Raw genomic sequence first — 18793 nt, forward strand, 5'->3', positions numbered from 1 at the left:
CAGAAACATAATTGAAAGCATTTATCGCTCATATAAAATAGGTACATACGATCAAAGTTTGATTTCACGTTTCATTGGCTGAGGGGGTTTCCGTCTTATTCCGGAAATGGACGTGGCAAGAAGACAAGCCCCTGATGCGCTTCCTGTTTTAACTCTTGACGAAAGGCAAGTGCAACTTCATTCAGCGCTGCACACATAGACTGTTCAGTATGTGACATCATAATACCGCGAGAGCGAATCAGAAAAAAGCATACCATTCGAATCACTCCCGCGGTATTTTGATGTCATATTATTCCGTCTGCGCAGTGCCTTTTGAGTGTAATATACCTAAAGTAACAGCAGCAGTCAGGTCTCACTGATCACTGCGAGCACTTGCATTTCTGACACTTTTTCTTCTATGTGCCATATATTTCTAATGTCCTGACAGCGTTTGGAGTGAGCAGGGGCGATGCGGCTGTTTTTGCGGTGCCTTTGGGGGCTAATTTGGTTCGGGGTGTCTGCAAACCGCGCAGGATCTCCTGTGTTTTCTGATGAGATTCCGTTTAAAATCAACTGGCCGGGAGCAGACTTTACTCTGGTAAGTGAAATCATTGAATAAACCCACGATGCGGTCAGCTGTTTGACGTGGCAGGTGTAAATACAATCTGTTTACGTTTGTTGCATCCTGTGTTGTTGCCTACCGCTTGTAGGTGACGTTGGTTCATTTGTTTCCTGCTTAAAAAACTAACTAAAGCTCGTGTATTCTCTCTGACAACGTGAATGTCTATCACTGTACTGTACATACAAACCAAACTACTGTATACGTTCAGGGTTGCCAAACAGGTTTTTCAGCTGTCCAAAACGGATGTATTTATTTTTTTTTAAATTGCAGTCGTTTATGTGTCCCTCATGTTTTTGTGCACTGGCATTATTTTAAAATATTTTTTTAATACTCCCCACAGCCAATGTCCGGAGTCCTGTACAAAGAAGATGATTATGTTATCATGACAACTGCAGAAAAAGAGAAGTACAAGTGCTTATTGCCATCTTTGTCCGGCACTCAGGAGGTATGGTTGCATATGGCAAACATTTTCCCTATCAGTATCTTAAATTATTATGTTTATAGTTTTGTTTTCATTTTCTTTTGAAGGATGGTGCGAAGGAGTACAGTGGGCCAAACCCAGCAGAGTTGCTGGAGCCTTTATTCAAACAGGACAGTTGCTCATACAGAGTGAGTTTAACTTCACACTTTCTGTATATAGTAACATCCATCCATCCATAAACCCATCTGTTTTTACAGCAGTGGTGCAATTGCCTTCATAAATGTTTGATTATATGTAAACTTGCATGAGCATCCAGTCTAAAGTCTCATAATCTAACTATGAGATTAGGAGCACCAAAGTTTGATTTAACTCATGGCCATGTAACGATGGAAATCAATGTGAAAACCATAAGTCAATATTTAAGAGACATTCCACTTTTTTTAAAGATATTCTTACCAGCTCCCCTAGAGTTAAACATTTGGTTCTTACTGTTTTGGAATCCATTCAGCGGATCTCCGGGGCCGGCACTAGCACTTTTAGCATAGCTTAGCACAATCCATTGAATCTGATTAGACCATTAGCATTGCGTTAAAAAATAACCAAAGAGCTTCAATATTTTTCCTATTTAAAACTTGACTCTTCTGTAGTTACATCGTGTACTAAGACAGACGGAAAATTAATAAAAATTGGGATTTTCTAGGCAGATATGGCTAGGAACTATACTCTCATTCTGGCGTAATAATCAAGGACTTTGCTGCTGTAATATGTCTGCAGCCGGCGTAGTGATATTATGCACTGCCCTAAAATAGTCCCCTTGGTTACTTTCAATAGCAGGGGACTATTTTCGGGCAGTGCATAATATCACTACGCCTGCTGCAGACATGTTACATCAGCAAAGTCCTTGATTATTACGCCAGAATGAGAGTATAGTTCCTAGCCATATCTGCAGTAGCAGTTTTAACATAAAGTGGCATGGCATTTTACGCACAGAAGCCACTGGCACGTGCCACTATGTTTAGTGGCACTTCCGGGTTCCATTGGCTCGTACCAGTGGCTCGTCGAGTGGCACTTCCGGTGTCCAGTGGCTCATGCCACTTTTAAGTGGCTCGTCGAGTGGCACTTCCGATGTCGAGTGGCTCATACCACTCCGCTTGGTTGCTCGTACACTGACACATGTCAGTAAAACTTAGGTCTGTTTGATTGAGGCATGTGGCACTGATAGTCACTGATCGATCATTACAGATTCGAGCGTAACTTACGCGTGCTGCTGCTATGTTCATTTAATTGTGACACAATGATTTTGTGTGTCCTTTTTGACTCTGATGTTTCAGGTAACCGAATGCGTAAATTGAGTCGAGAGCTCAATATATCATCTTGACGCTGGTTCATAAAGGAATTGTATGATCACAATATTTAAAATGGAAATGCATAATATTTTGAGTGTTTTCATTTAATAAAGCACAGTATTTGTCTGAGCCATGGTCGTGTGAACATTGTGGCTTTTCTTAATATTTAATCGGTTTTTGTAAATCTTTTTTTTTTTTTAAAGTAGTATGCCTAATTTAGGAGTCTACTAGATACCCTTTAAATGAAAGACGAGATCGAAGAAAAAAACTGACCCCTTCTTAAAGCATATAGGCAACGATCCATTGAAATGCATAAAATAAAGGAAAAACTGTGTTTGATTTAATCATTTGTAAAGTGTTTTGCTAAGTGTTTTGTAAATCTGTTTTGCTTTGAAATAATCCAACAATTTATTTAAAATAATTACTTCTATATAGACTAGATAAAATGTAATTTTGAAGGGCACGTGACGTATCTGCACTGTCAACACCGTGTAAATATCAAGTTGTAAAAAAATTAAATAAATATCAAGTTGTAAAATATGTAATAGGACATTGTTTTTAAACATAAACATGGTTAGACTGACACCTACTGTTTTGGCGTGCATGTGTGTAAATGCGGTACTTGCAGAAAAAAATATTATAATATTCTGCGAGATTCTTATAAATGACACTTTTTATTAAATACAACACATTGGCAATGGTTACAAATAAAAACATGCCACTCACAGACTACATTTTCACAAATAATACAATTAGAAAATTTATATTAAAAACTAACAGTATTATGCAATATCAGGCATGTTGTGCTTTATTAAATATATAAAATATTTGCCTTCCCATTTTAAATATTTACATTTTTAATACTTAAATTGTGAATTATGATCATACGATTGATGAACGATCATCAAGATGTCCTATTTAGCTCTCGATGCATTTCACGCATTCGGTTACCTGAAACACCAGACAGTCAAAAAGGACACACAATATCATTGTGTCACAATTAAATGAACATAGCAGCAGCACGCCTAAGTTACTCTCGGGTAATGATCGATCGGTGAATATCAGTGCCATATGCCTCAATCCAACAGACCTAAGTTTTACTGACATGTATCAGTAGACAACCCACAAACGGAATGGTATGAGCCACTGGACATCGGAAGTGCCACTCGACGAGCTGCCACTAAACAGTGACATGAGCCACTGGACACCGGAAGTGCCACTCGACGAGCCACTAAACGGAGTGGCATGAGCCACTGGACACCGGAAGTGCCACTCGACGAGCCACTGGTACGAGCCAATTGAAACCGGAAGTGCCACAAAACGTAGTGGCACGTGCCACTGGCTTCTGTGCGTAAGATGCCATGCCACTTAATGTTAAAACCCCTTCTCCATATCTGCCTAGAAAATCGCAACTTGTACTTTTCAACTGTCTTAGTACACGATGTAACTACAGAACAGTCAAGTTTTAAATAGGAAAAATATCGAAACTCTTTGGTTATTTTTTAGTGCGATGCTAATGGTCTAATCAGATTCAATGGATAATGCTAAGCTATGCTAAAAGTGCTAGCGCCAGACCCGGAGATCAACTGAATGGATTCCAAAACGGTAAGAATCAAATGTTTAACTCTAGGGGAGCTGGAAAATGAGCAAATTTTCAAAAAAAGTGGAATGTCCCTTTAAATATATCAAGGTTATATCTTTACAGATGTGCTTTAGATTATGCACAATGGTTTTATGTTAAAAACAGCAAATCACAAAAAATCACTTTGCATGGGTCACACATCACCTTGGTTCCTCTCCTAATGTAATAAAGGCTCATATTTAATTTACATTTACATGTTATTATACAATATATTTAAACTATAAGGAAGTCATGTGATTTTCCACCAGTATTGTAATATGTATTTCCATTATATATGTTATGTTTCACCTAAAAAAAACAACAACTTATATTTTGGTCATTTTGGAAAACATGCTCTTTATTTATATGATATAAATTTACAAGCACTGTTTGTTTTATGACGAGTTACTAATTATTTGCATTGCAGATTGAGTCATACTGGACATATGAGGTGTGCCATGGGAAACATGTACGGCAGTATCACGAGGAAAAAGAGACGGGGCAGGTAAAATCACTTTTTATTATTATGTATGACGTACTGTTTTCATGCAAAATATTGCTGTAGTAAAAATAATGCTGTAATAATACTGATAAATACTGATTTTCATTTGTCTCTTTCAGAAGCCAAACCTACAAGAATACTTTCTGGGTACCATGAAAAAAAGTGATGGTGCAGGTTAGGCATTTTACATTTTTTTTTTTTTACATAATTATGTACATATTTTAGCAAATATTTCACATATTTTATCTGCTGTTCAGAATCAGATACAGAAAAATCCAGCACATCTAACAGCGCTAAAGAAACTGATGCTAACACAGAGGTTAGTGTTAGTTGTACATATGCATGCAATAAATGTGTTTTGCCCATCTGTTTGTTTTTAATTTCACCTTTATCGATTTCAAGGTGCCAACGAAGAATATAGAAGGTCAGTTGACGCCATACTATCCAGTACAGATGGGACATGGGACAGAATGCCCTCTTAGACAGAATGAGCCTCGCTCCACAACAGTGCTATATGTTTGCCACCCCGAGGCCAAGCACGAGATCCTCACCATTGCCGAGGTCCTCACCTGCCAGTATGAGGTGGTGATACTCACTCCCCTGCTCTGTTCACACCCCAAATACAGGTACACGTGTACACAACAAGAGTGAAGAAATGTTAAAAATGCTTTTAATAATAATAACAGACAGACAATGTAAATAGAGAGAATTGATCTAGGTAAGTTTTGTATCAAGTGTATGTATCAGACATAAACAAATTTGGTTTTGCAGTGCATGCATAGTCTTTTAAACGTTATGCCTTGTTCATTTATAATATATGAGATATATTCATAACCCGGCACACCTCTCCCCAGGTTTAAGTCTTCCCCGGTGAATGACATCTTCTGCCAGGCTCTGGGTGGTTCTCCTCTCCGACCTCAGTCTCTCTCTCAGCTGGAGCGTGAGCAGGAAGAGCTGAGGAAGCCATCGTTCAGCTCCAGCATTGAGAGGCAAGAGAGAGGATCCAGGGTAAGCAAAAACATTTATCCTCTTTGCATAAGAATAATTATCCTAAATCGTGCATAAGGCAAGTTCTACTATTAATGGTTTTAGAAGTTATTCTTAAAGGTTGGTCTGCATTGGAGGACATAAATATTTAGCAGCAACATGCAAACTTCATATGTCGTTTCCTGTGTCTTGCTAAGGAGGAAGCATATACCTCTACCCATAAGCCCCTGACGGTCGGTGGGCAGTCCAAGGTCACGGTTGGCACCACCCACATCTCTCGTCTCACCGATGAACAGCTGATCAAGGAGTTTCTGAGTGGTTCCTACTGTCTACATGGGGTGAGAAAATGGATGAATTTTTCTTGTGTATTCTTTTAAAAGAATATTTGCTGCCAACACGTCTTTGTCTCTAGGGTGTTGGATGGTGGAAGTATGAATTTTGTTATGGAAAGCACGTCCAGCAATATCACGAGGTAAGAGGAGAGTCGTAATTTAAGCAAATATTTTCAGTATAGCATTAAAGAACAGGTTTTTTGAGAGACTTTAAACTACTTTTTCTGTAGGAAAAAGAGCAGGGGAAGAACATTGTGGTGGTGGGTACCTGGAACCATGAGGATCATTTAAACTGGGCCAAGAAGAATGTGGCCCGATCTTACCATTTGAAGGACAGTGTACCACCCAAAGTGAAGTATGTTTTTTTAGTTTCCTCATATATGTGACACTGGACCACAAAACCAGTCATAAGGGTCAATTTCTATTGATGTATGGTTTGTTAGGATAGGACAATATTTGGCAGAGATATTTGAAAATCTGGATTTGGGTGATTCTCACGAAATTCAGATTTAGAAGGTGTCCAGCATCAGAATTTTAAAAAAGCCCTTGAAGCCATTTTTTTTTTGTACATATAAGATTAAGGTCTGAACTTACTATAACCATTATTTTTAGAGGATTTAAAAAATATTTATAGTATTTCAATTTTTTTGATTATCAAAAAATTATCATTACCGCAACATTACATTACATTACATATATGCATTTACCAAACTCATGTTTCGGTAATGAGAAAAAAAAGTAAAAAGTTGTCTAGGTACTATGACAAACAAAATCTCAACTTTTATCTGGAGAGAAAAAATAAGAACTGCTTACCTGGTAGCCATCTTGAGTGTCACAGTCAATTATGTCCTTTCCAACAATTTTTGTGAAAATGTTAGTTCCTTGAGGGCTTAAACAATGATTGAAAATTGTTGCGGAGGATGAGAAAATTGGTCTTGGTCTCTACATTTACCAATGATCACCAAATCCCACATGTTTCTTTACTGTAAATGTTTATAGTATAACATGCACTGAAGCTTTTTTTTTTTTTGATTTTTTTTATTATAAATATTTCCATGTCAAAGAACCCAAATCCAGTCGTGGACACGTTGCGTTAATGAAACTTTTCCCCTTAAATGTGGAAAAAACAACAAAATTGGTTTGTAAGATGTCATTTGAAATCATGTGCAAAATAGTACATGAAGAGATAGATGTTTGTAACTGTATGCTTCTAATTTTGATAGCATTTACCTTTTTTATCAAAATGTTTCATGGCACCTCATAAGTCTAATTTCACGAGAATCACCGAATCAGAGGCAATTGATTTTAAAGAAGTCCTTAGCAACACATGATAAATACATTTTTGATATTTACGTTGAAATTTACAAAATATCCTAATGATTTTTGCATTAAATACATTTTTTTAAATATAATTTTGACCTATGCAATGTATTGTCGGCTATTGCTACAAATATACTTGTGCGACTTAAGACTGGTTTTGTGGTCCAGGGTCACATATTTTTAATAAATGTTACATGTAACATTATTTTATAATTTGAATGTGTCATCCTGGTTATTGTTTTATCAGGGTTGTGTCTCACTTCTACGGCAATGGAGATGTTTGTGACCTAACCGGGAAACCAAGACAGGTTATAGTCAAGCTTAAGTGAGTTACCCATAATTTTTGAGGTTAAGTTCTTTGTCTCTGAATGCCATACCTGATATACTTTTTTGTCATAGGTGTAAGGAATCAGATTCCCCTCATGCTGTTACGGTATACATGCTGGAACCTCAGACTTGCCAATACGTTCTTGGGGTGAGAGGCAAAGAAATAGCCAGATCAGCACACACACAACGCAACTTTTTAATGTTAAAGGGACACTGCACTTTTTTTGAAAATATGCTAATTTTCCACCTCCCCTAGAGTTAAACATTTTGATTATTACCATTTTGGAATCCATTCAGCTGATCTCCGGGTCTGGGGCTACCACTTTTAGCATAGCTTAGCATAATCCATTGAATCTGATTAGACCATTAGCATTGAGCTAAAAAATAACCAAAGTTACTATATTTTTCCTATTTAAAACTTGACTCTTCTGTAGTTACATCGTGTACTAAGACTGACAGGAAATTAAAAGTTGCGATTTTCTAGGCAGATATGGCTAGGAACTATACTCTCAAACTGGCGTAATAATCAAGGACTTTGCTGATGTAACATGGCTACAGCAGGTGTAGTGATATTACGCACTTCCCGAAAATAGTCCTATTTTGGAAAATAAGCCTATTTTCAAAAAAAGTGGAATGTCCCTTTAATGCTAAGTTGCTAACTTGGTGTTACAGACCTCGTTTATACCTAGTATTGACATATACACCAAGTAACAAGCAAAGATTTAAATATTTTAGCACGATGGATGACTGCTTTTGATAAGCATGGATACACATTTGATATGCAAATTTGAATGTTTTTGATTATGTTTGTATTGTAGGTTAAGCACTGTTGACTTATGCTGGATCGTATGAAAGTGATTTTGATATCAGGTGTAAACAGTGAGGGGAAAGTTATGTGGTCATTTAATTTGAATAACTTATAACATTTACTTGTCTGCCATAGGTCGAGTCACCAGTAATATGCAAGATCCTGGACACTGCGGATGAAAACGGTCTACTCTTTATCCCTAGCTAACCTAAATCATTGGAATAAAGAGGGAGAACTGAACAATGAAGAATTCAACGAAGGAGGACTGAATAACGAATGCTTGGAGGGAGAAAGAGAGATGGTCTGATAATGTTCAGCAGATCATCGGCATGCTGAATCTCAGCCCTTTAAGAAACCAGTGAAAACTTCCTCAATGACTGCTGTCTCTTGTTTAAAGACCAAACCGGAAGGTTTCTTGAAACTGTTTTAAACCTGAAGATGCAGCTGGGACTGGTTTCTCAATGTTTTATTACCAAATCTCAAACCTCATCCAATCCTTATCTTTTGGCACGCTTAAATGGCTGGCAGGTTGCCCGTCAATATCAGTTCATTGGTTTTAACTGCATATTATTTATTTGGTCAAACTCCTTCTTGTTTTTAAAGAAAAAATGTTGTTTTGAAGAAACTAAAAGGTAATACACTGTCTTGTACGCACAGGAACGTGAATGTAATTAAACTAATATTTAAGAATCAGGGATCATTGTTATTTTCAAAATTAGTGGTAACCACTTAAACTTTGCCACTTCTGCTGTTTCCACTATTGGGTTACAGCAATGATACATATTTGGCGAAGTGCAGCTTTTAACCTGCTTTTCTGAGAAATGTTTTAAACTGAAAGATTAAGACTGAGAAGTGCATTGACTATAATGATGGGTGTTGCTCATCCTATACATTTGTTCAACTGAATAAAATATGTTGAAAAAAATACACCATCATGTTGATTAACATCACGCTGAATAGATATAATCCATTTGAACTAAGAAATAAACTGATAAGGCCTGTACTAAATGATATAGGGGCGGTTTCCCAGACTAAAGTGCATGTTTGAGCTGCCTTATGTCAGTGCAAGATGGTTTTTTTTTTTATATATATCTTAACATATATCAGTGCAACTGTTTTGTCTCAAGATGCACAACAGTAATCATTTTTTGTAAGGTCTGTTTGTAAAAACTACTCAAATGTCCTAATATAACTAAGGCCTAGTCCTGGATTAGTCTAAACCCTGTCTGGGAAACTGCCCCATTAAAGAATAGTTCACCAAAAAAAAAAAATTCATCATTTACTCACTCTGATGTCGTTACAAACATGTATACATTTCTTTGTTCTGATGAACACGCAGGAAGATATTTTGAGAAATGTTTGTAACCAAACCCTTCGTGCACCCTATGTACTTCCATAGTATTCTTTTTCCTACTATGGGAGTGAATGGGGTCCATGAACGTTTCTCAAAATATCTTCCTTTGTGTTCCTCAGAACAAAACAATTATACAGGTTTGTGATAAATGATGACAGAATTTAAATTTTTGGGTGAACTATCCCTTTAAGGACTGGCCAGGAGAAAACCTATCTACACTAGATGGTGCTAGCAATCCTTTACATGACAAGTTTTGGTCACAGTACGTATATAGGCCAGGGGGTTTCAAACTTTATGATGCCAAGGACCCCCAAATGTGATGAACCTTTTGTGTGAGATCTCCTACATAAAATATATATAGCAATTTATATATTTTTATGCATTACATATATAATAAGCTATACTTAAAGGAAAACACCACTGTTTTTCAATATTTTACTATGTTCTTACCTCAACTTAGGCAAATGAATACATACATATCTCTTTTCAATGCATGCGCTTAATCTTTGTACAGCATGTCGGAAATGGGTTAGCATTTAGCCTAGCCCCGTTAATTCCTTAGGATCCAAACACTTCACGTTTTATTTTGTGCCACCATACTTACTAATGTAAGAGTCTTTAAATAGGGAAAACATGGAAGTGTTTGGTGGCTTCTAAATTAATCCCTGTTTGGATCCCAAGGAATAAATGGGGCTAGGCCAAAAGCTAACACATTCACGACACGCTGTACAAAGATTAAGTGCACGCATTGAAAAAAGATAGGTATGTATTAATTCGTCTACGTTGAGGTAAGAACAATTTTAAAACTGTGGTGTTTTCCTTTAAGAGTAATATTTTATATATAAACATGAAGAGATCCATTTTTTAATTCAAATGCATTTCTACTGTACTTTGACAATAAATCTTGTTTCACAGCAGCTTTACAAGAAATCCTGCCTTATAAACCCCAATAAATGAGGGGAATGTAATAAGAAAACACAAAGAAAATATAAGTGATTCTTAAAGAGAGATAAACACCTAATAAATAAAATTTACAAATTTTCTATGATTTTTTCTCAGAAATTTTGTGGGGACCCCCTAGAACCTCCTGGACCCCAATTTAAAACCACTGATATAGGCTATAGGTAGACAAATACTATAATACTGGTTCATTATTAAGGGATTTGTTTCAAAATAAATAGATGGAACGTGGCAAAATGCACTTGCAAAACATTTAATAAGTTAATATAAAATGTAGGATGTTTTCACAAATACATTATCTGAATGAAGACTATTGCATGAAAATGGCATGTCAATGTAAAAATAAAGCATCCTTCAGTCCAGTAAATGTCAACATTAACACTTCAGGGAAAGCAAAAGGTACTTTTGAATGTAACATCCCCATGTTTAGTTCTCATTTGTCACCACAAGCAAATCCTATAAATGCCCCATTAGGATGCTAAATGAGTAGTATTATGGTCTCAGTTTTAAGCTCCTGTGCTAAGCTCAAACCGATGGGATGGGAATCTGATGAGCTGAAGTACTGTCAAAGTCCTGCAGCACCTCCTGGTGGGTATGGTAGTGCATAGCCACGTAGCTCTTTGCAAAAGCGGTGGTTTGAGAGTTGACCGGCTGTAGGCTGTTGGGGGAACTCGGTCCTGCTGACGGACTGCTATTGTAGATACTGTAGTAGGGCTCTATGCGAGTGTTGATGGGCGTAGATGTGCTCGGGGGTCTGGGTTTGCGCCCGGCAGTGATGCAGGGACTAGGCATGCTGTCCCTGGAGTGACTGGGTCCACAAGCCTGGTCCACCAACCTCCTTTGGGGCTTCGGTGAAAGCATGTAAGCAGAGTTAGTCTCGTGGTGTGAGGACTTGTTACGATTGACTTCCAGGCTTCCCTTTCCCATGGCGTGCAAGCGTGTCTTGTGCTTGCAGCACAGGAAGCCCAACGTCATCCACTGGAGGCAGCAGAGTACCCGGCGTCTCAAACCCGCGCTGTTGCGCGAGTACACGAACGGGTTGATGCCGGACTTGAGAAATATGAGAGCGAATCCACACAGCTCAAACTGGTAGTGAACGAAGCTGCTCTCCGGTGACTCCATGTCCTGTGCCAACGATATGCCGAGCGGGAGACAGCACAGCAGTACAGAGATGACAATCACCACGCATGTCACCACCGCCTTAGAATCCTTGGCGGTGGCCAGGTTTACGCTTGAAACCAGCTGGCAGCAGGTTGCTCCGGCCGCAGCCCCGGGCACTAGGGGCTGGTTGGTCCTCCTGGTGAAAGGGTGCGTCTGGACGTGCTGAAGTTTGTTGTACGTCTGGTTGCGGTAAAGCGAGGGCACCTGCACCGTACACTGCATGCCCTCGAAACCCGCGGCAACGAGCGGCGGATGAGAAGCGGGTGGACGTGTGGCATCCACCGTGATAATGGGACACTTCCGCACCTGTGCGTTCTTCCTCAGTGCCTGAGCAATCATGAGGTAAGAGATGGACACCACACCTACACAGAAAGCAAAATCTGCAATGTACACATATAATACCATCTTGGCCTTGTTGCCAGTGAGACCAAAGTGGGGCAGGCAAGGCCCAGAGCTCCTCGGGTACGCTCGCAAAGTAACCATTGCCGCCAGAGTGAAACTGGTTGTCCATAACAGTGCCGTAAGAGCCAGGGTACAAGGGAAGGAGGCCGTACGGTTAGGCTGCTGACCTAGGACCATGCGGAGCCGATGCAGAGCGATCACAGCCACCGTCTCCAGTGACATGATAATAAAGCCCGAGCTGGTGAGGTGGAAGGCGAAGCAGAAGCCCTTTGAAACTCCACCACCAGCGTCTCCAGCATCCAAAAAGAGCACCAGCGCAAACATGGGCGCGGTGACACAGCAAATGAAAAGGTCACAGAAGGACAGATTGAGGATCATGAAGTCGAAGTTGGTGCGGAACTTACGGAACGCCGGGTCGAAGAACGACAAAAAAACCACTAAGTTGCCATAAGAACCTAAGCAAAAGATGAGGACCAGCAGGAGGGAGCAAGAAGCAAGGGTGGCCGTGTGGATCAAGGCCCAGCCGCTCGTGGAGTCAGACTGGCTTCGGGAGCTGTTCAACCCCCGAGGTTTCGCAAACTCAGCCAGGTCCAAAGGCCACGCGGTGCTGTTCATGGTACACATGGGGATGTTAAGTGCTCACAGCCTCAGAGCTTTTCCCATCTTGCCTTTAGGTCACCCAAGATTGAACTAATATTTCCATTGTGTGGCTGTTTCATGGTAGACTCTCTGGACTACTGCAAGAACAAAAAGGATTAAAAAATGTTGATCAATGATAGATCATATGCAGCTTTGAGTATATTAATTAATTAATAAGACCTAATAAACTTAAAGGGATAGTTCGGCCAAAAACGATATTAAACCCATGATTTACTCACCCCCAAGCTGTCCGAGTTGCATATGTCCATCGTTTTTCAGACAAACACATTTTCGGATATTTTAGAAAATATTTTAGATCTTTCTGTTCATTAAATGTAATGTCACGGGGTCCAGCAATAGTCCACGACCTTCAAGTCCAAAAAAGTGCGTCCATCCTTCACAAATTAAATCCAAACGGCTCCAGGATGATAAACAAAGGTCTTCTGTGGGTAATCCGTGTGGTGTTGTTGTAGAAATATCCATATTTAAAATGTTATTAACGTTATAAACTACCTTCCGGTAGCGCCGCCATCTTGGAGTGATCCGCATTCAGGATGAGAGCTTACGCAGCGTACAGAGTTTCTCTGCTGCTGCTCTGTGCCCCCGCCCTCCGAATTTGTCATACGTCACTAAGAAAAGTGCGTACACTACGCTAATACTCTCTCCTGAGTCTAAGATGGCGGCGCTACCGGAAGGTAGTTTATAACGTTAATAACATTTTAAATATGGATATTTCTACAACAACACCGCACGGATTACCCACAGAAGACCTTTGTTTATCATCCTGGAGCCGTTTGGATTTAATTTGTGAAGGATGGACGCACTTTTTTGGACTTGAAGGTCGTGGACTATTGCTGGACCCCGTGACATTACATTTAATGAACAGAAAGATCTAAAATATTTTCTAAAATATCCGAAAATGTGTTTGTCTGAAAAACGATGGACATATTCAACTTGGACAGCTTGGGGGTGAGTAAATCATGGGTTTAATATCGTTTTTGGCCGAACTATCCCTTTAAGCATAGAAAATAACAACAACTCAACAAAGATATGACTATGACAATAACTCTGACAAAAGCATGAATAGATTCTGATAAAAATAAAAATCCAGATAATTTACTCACCACCATGTCATCCAAAATGTTGATGTCTTTCTTTGTTCCGTCGAGATAACATTCCAGGAGTTTTCTCATTTGAATGGACTTTAATGGACACCAACACGTAACAGTTTTAATGTAGTTTAAAATTGCAGTTTCAACGGAGTTTCAAAGGACTCTAAACGATCCCAAACAAGGCATAAGAGTCTTATCTAGCGAAACGATTGTAATTTTTGACTATAAAAATAAAAATATGTGCTTTTAAACCACAACTTCTCTTCTTCCTCCAGCTGTGTGATGAGCCAGCGCGACCTCACGTGATTGCGTAATGCCGTAGAAAGGTCACGTGTTACATATATGAAATGCACATTTGCGTACCATTTTAAACAATAAACTGACACATAGACATTAATTAGTATCATTCCACATACAACAATGTCAGAACGGTCCTCTTTCTCCACACTTGTAAACACTGGGGCGTAGTTTCGCATAGGTCCTCCGTGACCTCTTGACATGATGACGTATTGCGTGAGGTCGTGCTGGTGCATCACATGACTGGAGATATGCGAGAAGTTGTGGTTTAAAAGTGCATATTTTATTTTTCTTGTCAAAAATGACAATTGTTTCGCTAGATAAGACTCTTATGCCTTGTTTGGGATCGTTTAGAGTCCTTTGAGACTGCAATTTTAAACTGCATTAAAACTGTTACGTGTTGGGGTCCATTACAGTCCATTAAAATGAGAAAAATCCTGGAATGTTTTCCTCAAAAAACATCATTTCTTCTCGACTGAACAAAGAAAGACATCAACATTTTGGATGACATGGTGGTGAGTAAATTATCTGGATTTTTTTGAGAAAATGGACTAATAATTTAACGCAATTATCCAAGAACCATTCATTCAAAGGTTAATAGAAGAACCATTTTTTCCATATCCTACCCTTTGTCACTACAAAAGTTTTAGAAGGGTTCTTCAGATGTTAAAGGTTCTTTAGGAAATCATTCAACCAAAAATGGTTCTCTATAGGATGATCATATGGCACAATTTATGATACATCTGCCAAAAAAATTACATTAAACACACAATGCAATTGTTTGTATTTTGTGAAAATCCCTGCTCTTTAGAAATAAATAACAATGACAAAATGTCCTAAATAAATTCTGATGATTAGTTTCTTATTTATATGAAAAAGTAAAAAAATTATTCATGCACAATGCAATTATTTGTATTTGTATAAAGAAATGTGGAAATAAATGTGACAATAATATATGGCCTAAAACGATTTTAGGATTAATGTATAAATTATATAACACCTACGTATCATATAATTAATATAAATTGATTAAATGCATAAGGCAATTGTTTGTATCTTGTATAAAGTCCACTGCTCTAGGCTACGTGCAGCTTTGTGCACATTATTTGTGCGCGCTGCCGTTATTCACTTAAAAATCTATGGATTAAGACGAATACATGACGGCTACATTCAATTCTCATCTGTTAACCGCTGTTATATGATTATATTACTGCAGGTGAATGTGAGCCGACTACAAAACACAGTCAGAAAGCATCCACCCCATCTTTAAAAAGAAACACATAAAAGCACACATATAAAATCACATGCATCATTAAAACAAGCGTCCTATTTAGCACATCGTTAAGTCGTGTACGTGCGTCTTTCATAATCCTGACGCTCTCTTCATTGGTATTGCAGATAGATTTCTTTTCTTACCATGTATTCCCCGTGTGTGCCATTTAACGACGCTGTGTTGTCCATATTTGTATGAACTCCCAAAGTAGGTGACCGTTACGTGCATTTTAGTTATTGAAAGAGTCAACGTTCATATGAAAGCATAAAATGACAATGAAAAACAGTGCATGTAATGCGCAGCGGGAGAGTGGGCGCGCCTCACTGAAGCCATCACACTGAAGCCCGCACGCGCGTGCCTGTGACCACAGAACGCATATTCGGAATACTCGAGTGAAGTCTGATTTATATTTTAAATAATACCCATCATATGCTATGATTTATATGTTAATATACTTCATACGTTATTAGCCTAACATTAAATAAAATATATAGAATTAATGGTATTATTGAATATTTTTGTCATAAGATGAGCATTAGCAATACTATTTTTGCAACTGCAACATTTACGACACAAGCCAGAAATGAACATAAAACTTTAACCTTAATATTGTTAGTACGTGTTAATTAACAGCAGCTGGGTTATTTTAAAACAGCTTTGGGTAAAAAACGGACGAACACAAACTGTTGGGTTCACTGAAAAAAATATTCATTCAATTTACTCCATTTTTTTAAGGTAAGTGGTTGCAATCAATTAATTTAAGCTACATTTAAACAAAAAAAATAAAAATAAAAAAAATTTGTAAATTAAAATACAATAAAAAACTTTTGTTTAAATGTAGCTTAAATAAATTGATTGCAACCACTTACCTTAAAAAATTGAGTAAATTGAAGGATTCATTTTTTTCAGTATTGTTATAATTTAATTTATGATGAGTTATTTCATATGCTGGGTTATTTTCAACCCAGAGTTGGATAAAATATAAACATTTTGTGAGTTATTTCAACCCAACAGCCAGGTTTGTCCCTTTTTGACCCAACTCTGGGTTGAAAATAACCAAGCAATATTTTTATAACATGGAGGGCACAAAAATAAAGACAAGTATAGTCTCTGCAAATCTGACACAGTTTATTAAAAATCTCATAGCTAATAATTCTTTAAAAATTTGTAAAAAGATATCCAGACAAAAAAAACCCACCATTATTCAAATGTTATAGCACGGCCAACTCATAGTCTACCAAAACAAGTTGCCAGTTGATAAAAGTTCAACATTATGACATAAGACATGCTTTTGACACAGTATAGGCTAAATTAAAGACAACAAATCACTGTTTGATTTAGCAGTACAACCAAAAACACACGACACGACTGCAAAACTCTGCATTTCTTCGTCAGCTTTCTAACTTAGCAACTGCAGTCTGTGGCTATAAAAATCTCATATAGGAAAACAAAATCCAAACGCATGTAAAAGTGAACTCAAAATAATAAAACTCAAAAAAGCTTCAATCAAATACATTAAGAAATAATGAATATCTTTTGTTGACTACAAAAATGATATTATGTACAGAGAACAAAACTTTCCCTCTGTTAAAAAAACACACATGTGTAACATCTGTATGGACAGAAAGGAGTTAAAAGCGCCATGTCACAAGACTTTTTTAAGATGTCAAATGAATCTTTGATGTCCTAAGAGCACAAATGTGTAGTTTTAGCTGAAAAAAAAAAAACATAGATAATTTATTATAGCATGTTAAAATTGCCACTTTGTAGGTGTGTGCAAAAATGTGCCGTTTTGGGTGTGTCCTTTTACATGCAAATGTGCAAATGAAGTGCAAACACTGATCACAATGATGGTGGTTTGTTGAAATTGAAACTTAATTGTGCTGTGAATTATTTTCGCTCTCTCTCTTTCTCTCTCTGCACGAAATGGCAGTGCTGTGGTTGAATAGTCCAGATTAAGGGGCGGTATTATTATAATAAGAGCTCCTTATGACATCATAAGGAGAGCTATTTTTTCACATGCTTGTAGAGAATGGTTTACCAAAACTAAGTTACTGGGTTGATCTTTTTCACATTTTCTAGGTTGCAATCACAGCACTTAAACATGGAAAAAGTCTGATTTTCATGCCATGGCCCCTTTAAAACAAAACTATTCAAATTAATTTATATTTCTAACTCATACACACACACACACACACACACAAAAAAAGATAAATTGCAATCAATTTATATAAGCTACATTTAAACAAAAGTTTTTATTTTACTAATCTTTTTTGTTTAAATGTAGCTTAAATAAATTGATTGCAACCACTTACCTTAAAAAATTGAGTAAATTGAATGAATCTTTTTTTTCAGTGCGTTACAAGTGTATACATTTCAAATAAATCACTGCTAAATGATAACAGTACTAGATAATTTTACAAAGCAGTGCAGAAAACTGCTTCATATTGAATACTTATCTTTTAAATAGAGATTCTTTTTGCACAAACTTTTGTGAAAACACACAATGCACAAGAAAATGACTGTATATAATGCAGGTGAGTCATACCTGCAACAGGTTCCCCTTAAATATTAAGTGTAACCAAAAAAACCTAAAACAAAATAACAAACAATCTCAACACTCTAGTAATCTTATAACTAGATGACTTCAACTATTGTTACAGTACATGAATACAGTAATCAATTCATTTCTGTCCTCCAAAAGCATTCAGTCAGACATTTGGAATAAACAAAAACACCAAAAATTTCAAGCTTTGTTTTTTTTATCAAAACCAATAGAAGATTTGTTTCTCTTCCACCAGATAGTAAATTGATTCTGCAAGAGAATAGAAATGATTAGTATTTGAACAGTATGGCTGTTTCCCAAAACCTAGTGAAGCTACACTACCAAGGTGAAGACTAAAATGTATAATTTCGCAGACTGCAGGGCGGCTCACTAAGTTTTGGAATAGAGCCTGTGTGTATATAACAAACCTAAGCGTAGTAACAGGGGGACACCAGCAGATCTGTGAGCACCAGCAGCTGATCATCAGTGAACTTCTGCTTGTGTTCCTGCCAGTTATCATGATGAGTGCGACGGAAATCAGAAAGGGTTTTCTTTACGGTCATCTGGAAATAGAATAAATGTATACATAAGACAAACAAGCAGCGAAATGTATGGCTTTTAATGAACTCCAACTCCATCATCCTATATTGACTGTATTATGTGGGTCAATGACGTGACATTAATTATTTTGTGTCTTTATGGATAAATTAAACTGAAAGGGTTAAAATTTCAAAATAAATTTTCAGATACTTGCATACATACTCTTTTTTAAGGACCAAGTCTAA

The 18793-nt window shown here is 37.5% G+C and overlaps 3 protein-coding genes across 3 annotated transcripts in view; 1 reads left to right on the forward strand and 2 right to left on the reverse strand.

Annotated features, from left to right (window-relative positions):
- The first annotated feature begins 287 nt into the window (after positions 1-287).
- erlec1 (endoplasmic reticulum lectin 1) lies at positions 288-8958 on the forward strand. Its single transcript, XM_065296400.1, has 14 exons — positions 288-577; positions 942-1046; positions 1130-1210; positions 4417-4494; positions 4611-4665; positions 4749-4810; positions 4894-5117; positions 5346-5499; positions 5676-5816; positions 5891-5950; positions 6041-6165; positions 7378-7455; positions 7530-7605; positions 8401-8958. Exons 1-14 carry the CDS (start codon positions 449-451, stop codon positions 8470-8472), a joined length of 1440 nt encoding a protein of 479 aa, XP_065152472.1. The 5' UTR covers positions 288-448; the 3' UTR covers positions 8473-8958.
- A 1713-nt stretch (positions 8959-10671) lies between these two features.
- gpr75 (G protein-coupled receptor 75) lies at positions 10672-15822 on the reverse strand. Its single transcript, XM_065297516.1, has 2 exons — positions 15607-15822; positions 10672-12879 (listed from the first exon to the last, which is right to left on the reverse strand). The coding sequence occupies exon 2, from the start codon at positions 12764-12766 to the stop codon at positions 11105-11107; it is 1662 nt and encodes a 553-aa protein (XP_065153588.1). The 5' UTR covers positions 12767-12879; positions 15607-15822; the 3' UTR covers positions 10672-11104.
- Positions 15823-16577: 755 nt separating this feature from the next.
- The window catches only part of psme4a (proteasome activator subunit 4a), a 32402-nt gene continuing 30186 nt past the window's right edge, over positions 16578-18793 (reverse strand). Inside the window, exons 47-48 of the mRNA XM_065296402.1 lie at positions 18437-18571; positions 16578-18278 (exon numbers count right to left, since the gene is read on the reverse strand). Of these exons, the coding sequence (XP_065152474.1) occupies positions 18437-18571 (135 nt within the window). The 3' untranslated portion in view covers positions 16578-18278. The remainder of the gene's footprint in view (positions 18279-18436; positions 18572-18793) is intronic.

The sequence above is a fragment of the Paramisgurnus dabryanus genome, chromosome 20, assembly GCF_030506205.2.
Source record: "Paramisgurnus dabryanus chromosome 20, PD_genome_1.1, whole genome shotgun sequence".
NCBI lineage: Eukaryota > Metazoa > Chordata > Actinopteri > Cypriniformes > Cobitidae > Paramisgurnus > Paramisgurnus dabryanus.